This window comes from Petaurus breviceps, unplaced genomic scaffold, assembly GCF_028583685.1.
Source record: "Petaurus breviceps papuanus isolate PSGF00001 unplaced genomic scaffold, PetGlider_PUasm1.0 99, whole genome shotgun sequence".
NCBI classification, from domain to species: domain Eukaryota; kingdom Metazoa; phylum Chordata; class Mammalia; order Diprotodontia; family Petauridae; genus Petaurus; species Petaurus breviceps.
This window is the reverse complement of record NW_027187465.1, coordinates 10,287,369-10,292,091: the sequence shown is the minus strand read 5'-3', so window position 1 is coordinate 10,292,091 and position 4,723 is coordinate 10,287,369. Positions and strand designations below refer to the sequence as shown.

Below are 4,723 nucleotides of genomic sequence, written 5' to 3'. Positions count from 1 at the left end.
GGAGGGAGGGAGGAGAGAGAAGAAAAAGAGAGAGAGAATGAAAAAGATAAATCTAGGTTTCAATCATTTGCGGTCAAAGCTACAATGGGATCTGGGTCATCTTTGAACCTCCAAAATTCATTCTTGATTTAGCTTGATTTATGAAAACATTCTTAGAAAGTGGGGGTAAACAAATGAACAAATGAATGCAGGAATGAATAAACTTTACCATGCAGCAGGATGTAGAGATCTGGGCATAAGGAGATTAATGATCCTTTCCTACTTCTGCCACCAAATCACAGCCTTAATTCCTTTCAAACCATAATATTCCGTATTCTAAAATTACATGTTCTATGGTCCAAGACCCCTCCAAGCTCTGACATTTCATGTTCTAAGCTTTCTTCCAGCTGCCTAGTCTCTGCATCATTGCTAATTGAAACCTAGGGCATTCTCTGGTCATGCTTAACCATTTATGCCCAAATTTCTTCTCCTTTCCAGGACAGAGGACTTTGGTGCATTCAATGGCTTGTCACCCAGAGATCCCCCAGGCGGGCAACAGCTGGTAAGTTGCCTCATTTCTGGTAAACTCAGCTATTTCCCAAAAAGACCTCAGGGATCATCCAATCCAGAGCCTTCCTGAACAGGAATTGCCATATAACCTCCTAGCTAAGCTCCTTAAGGGGAGAGACTATGTAGTTGTTGTCTTGGAATCCCCAGTATGTAGCACAGTGCCTTAGTAGCTGTCCCTTAAGAAATGTTTGTTTAATGAATGGAGACCTCTAGGTGCAATCTTAAGGTACAGTGGAAGAAGGAAACTGCACACACACACACACAGGTACACATATAGACATATAAACACATACAACACCCACATATATACACAAACATATACACATACACACATAAACACACATATACACACATACACACACACGGCAGAGGGCATGAGACCGTGCCCTGGGAGGAGAAAGGTTGGGCAATAGCAGTGAGTCTTGCGTATGAGCAGAAATTCCTGCCCTTTTGCCTGACCTCTTGGGGATCAGGGGAAGAAAGGTCATCCAGGAGATTCTAAGGTATATTTAGATTGAATGCCAGAATTTTTCAAATAACATTCAGATTAGTCACCTGGAGTTTGGACCCAAAATCATAGAACACAGTATATAAAGAATCAAAGAATGTAGGCTGCCCAAGCCGGAATTGACCTTTGAGTTCAATGGTGTCATTTTACATGGAGGGATAGTCAGTCATCCAGGAAGGGAAGTGACTTGTCCAAGGTCACACAGGTAGCAAGGTAACGAAGTCAGGTTCCCATCTCCTATCTAAGGGTGCTTTTCCTTCTATCATTGAAATTGCTTATCTACATCCAAGAAAATCACTCCCAGCAGCCCCCAGTCCAACTCACCTACCCCACTATATCTAGAGGATTCCAGACCATGATTCATACTCCAGTCAATTGTCCATCAGGACCATTGGACTATGTACCACTTTCTGAAGAGTAAACACTCACCCTGAAATTTTAACAATGAGCTCTCGGGAGCTGTGGCTCTCCCCACCCCAGATCATGCTTCATATCCCATCCAGCTATCCACCAGGACAATGGAGTCTGGTGTGGCACATTCACCCCAAACCCAACCCCCCACCCTTTCCACTTCTTCTTCTTGATCAGGGGACAATAAGCAGATAAATCTACTGGTGCCAGAAGGCGTACGGCAGTGGGCTGCCCTATGACTCCACTCACCATCTCTAGATTAACCAGAACTCCCCCCACCCCCCACATGCCCACCCCCACACTGCTGTCTCCTTCTATTAAAACGGGTCAACTCCCTGAGGGCAGGGACTGGCTTCACTTTGATATGTCTCTTCCCCAGCACCTAGCACACACTGGGCATTTCATAACTACTTGTTGAATCATTCATTTCTTCATTCAGTCAAAGCCTCTCTTCCCCAATGGGCAAAGCCTTGTGAGCATCCCAGAGAATGAGTCTTTCCTGGAAATAAGTTTCACTTCTCTCCATACCTTGTCATCTAGAGCTGCTGACAAAGCCTGGCAATTGCTTAGAGAAGCAAAACCCAGAAAGCCTCAGTACACAACACAGGCCGCAGATGGAGGGGCAAAAGATCACTCATCAAATGCTCTGGGCCCTACTTCCTTTTGCCAATGGCCAAAGGAGAGGCTGGGCAGGGACAGTCCAATTCCAGTGAGGGATCATGGGAAAAGGGCTCAGTCTAGAGGCAAGAGACTCAGACTCCAGTCTCAGGTCTGTCACTGACTGCTTTTGTTACCTATTCTAGTCATTTACTTGTCTCCAGGACTCAGTGTCCTCACCTACAGAATGAAAAGTGTGGAACATGTGGTCTCTGCATTTCTTTCTTAATCTGGCATTTTGTGTTCTCTGTTTCAAGGGCTCTCCCAGCTCTGACATTCCAACTTCTAAGGCCCCTTTCAGTTCTGACATCACCTGTTCTAAGGCTCCTTCCAGCTCCAACATCCCCTGTTCTAAGTCCTTTCCCAGCTGTTATTTCTTGTTCTAAGGCCCCTCCTAGCTCTGACATTCTATGTCCTAAGACCTTTTACCACTCCACTATTCATTAGTGTACGAATTTAAAAAAACAAACCCATAAATCATCAGCATTTCTATATATCACCAACAAAACCCTGTAAGAAGAGATAGTTCATTTAAAATAACCACAGACAATATAAAATACCTAGGACTATGCCTGCCAAGACAAATTCAGGAACTATATGAAGATAATTATAAAACACTTTATACAAATAAAATCAGATTTAAATAATTGGAAAAATATTAATTGTTCATGGGTGGGCTGAGCCAGTATAATAAAAAAAAATTCTACCTAAACTAATCTGCTTATTCAGTGCCATCCCAATTAAATTACCAAAAAAAAATTTATTTTATTGAACAAGGGAAAATAAGAACAGAATCCAAAATGTAATGGAATCAGTTTCTGAGTACCATTACCTTGGCATAATTCATCCAAAACAACACACACACACACACACATCAATTTCTACTTGATTCAAGAATTCCACAAGATTTATCCTCAGCAACAACCCTGGGCTCTCAGAGCCCATGACTAGCAGAATGGAAGCCCCATCATATCCTACTAAGCCCAATAGGTTCTGAGTAAAGCCGCAACCCATTTTGTGTCTTTGCTGCCTCCAGAACAGCATGCCATTGGAGATCTGGCTGGGGAAGGGGGGAGGCATTGTTTGGAGTCTCAGCTACTTCCTACTTCTATGACCTTGAGCCAGTCATTTCCCCTTTCAAAACTCAGTTTTCCCTATCTATAAAATGAAGGTGCAGGAACTAAATGATTTCTAGATTTCCTTCCATCACTAAACTCTTCAGTCTTGGATAATTTCGATTATTTTATACTTTATATTATTATGTATATCAAGACATTTTCTATATTCAGCTTATGATAGATATCTTTATTTCCCTTTATGATAGATTTAACTTATGATTCAAGCTGACGTTAAAGCTGCATTTATGTTCTGATAATTAGCTGCTCTTAGGGAAGTTGATTCCTAGGCTCATAGAATTGGAACAGGAGGAGATCTCAGAGGTCTTCTAAGCCCTGAGCCTCATTTTTCTTATCTTGAGAATGATTGGGCTGGACTAGAGGGCCTTCCATTTCCTTTCCAGCTTTAGATGCTATGCCCTTCATTTTGCAGATGAAAAAGCTGGAAACCATAGAAGTTGTGACTTACCCAAAGTCACACTGCTAATAAGCAGCTGACCAAGGACGGGCTGAAACCTACATCTCTTCATTCCAAATCCCGCCCCCTCCCATTTCACACTGCACCACACTACCCAGAACTGGGCCTCATGTTCTCTCCCCTCTCCCAGCCCTTATCAAGAAAATTGATAGAAAACATCAGTACCTTCCACACTGTGCTCTACTCAACAGTTGTCTGTGAAGGCCAGCACCTGCCCCCGAACAGAAAGAGGGTGCCAACTGTCAACCTTTGAGTTCAGTCCTGTGCTCCAACTATACCTTTTCCAACCAGCTTTCCAGCCTCCTGTGGCCCTTCATCTGAAGCTCCATCCATCCATTCATCCAGGAGTAGGGCTGGCTCCAGTCTAAGACAAAAGCAGGATAAATAAAACAGACCACCTCGTCTCTTCTCCCAGAGCTGGCTCTGCCTGCCCCACAATCCCAGACCCACTGAATGCCTGCTGCTTTTTTTTTTTTTTTGAAAGACAGCAGAGTTCCCAGGGTGGGATTTGGGCGGGCCGTCCTTCTGCAGGAAAAACATCTGGAAAGGGGTGAGCCCGGAAACTTGGCTGGCTTCCCCCCTCCTGACCCAATGCCTGAGCAGCCCAGCCGGGTGGGCTGAGGTCTGGGGTGGTAAGAGGCGGGGGACAGCCCCTGTTTGCCAGGTGGCTGGGCAGGGCAGGGCAGGACAAAGCAGAGCCCTGCACGAGTGGAGCCATGGAGGGAGAAGGGGGAAGGATGAGGCCAGAGTTTACTGCCATATGGCTGGGAGCTGTTCCCACAGCAGGCTAGAGACCCCCTCGGTGGGGGAAGGGGGGCTGATTGGATGACAGAGAACTGGCTTGCAGGCTCTGAGAAGTGGGGGAGGAATCTGCAGGCTCTTGCAAGGAACTCAGTCACTTCCTCCTCTGTAGGGGGGCCTCCCATTCCTGCAGGTGGGCCTCAGTGTAAGCACATCCCATACAGTCGGAGGAGTGAAGTCAGCAAAACTACACCCTCTGACACC

At 45.2% G+C, this 4,723-nt stretch overlaps 1 protein-coding gene across 6 annotated transcripts in view; it reads right to left on the bottom strand.

The window, feature by feature from the left end:
* CMKLR1 (chemerin chemokine-like receptor 1) overlaps positions 1 to 4,453 on the bottom strand; it is a 66,231-nt gene extending 61,778 nt beyond the window's left edge. For 2 of the 6 annotated variants that reach the window (XM_069081821.1, XM_069081820.1), the window contains exon 1: positions 3,884 to 4,451. Coding sequence is in view for 1 of the 6 variants with exons in the window: in XM_069081818.1 (XP_068937919.1) it covers positions 3,997 to 4,059 (63 nt within the window). In the remaining 5 variants the exon portion in view is untranslated. Of the gene's footprint in view, positions 1 to 3,883 lie in introns of all 6 variants that reach the window. The other 4 variants (XM_069081824.1, XM_069081822.1, XM_069081818.1 and 1 more) reach the window with 3 other exon arrangements.
* Positions 4,454 to 4,723: the final 270 nt, after the last annotated feature.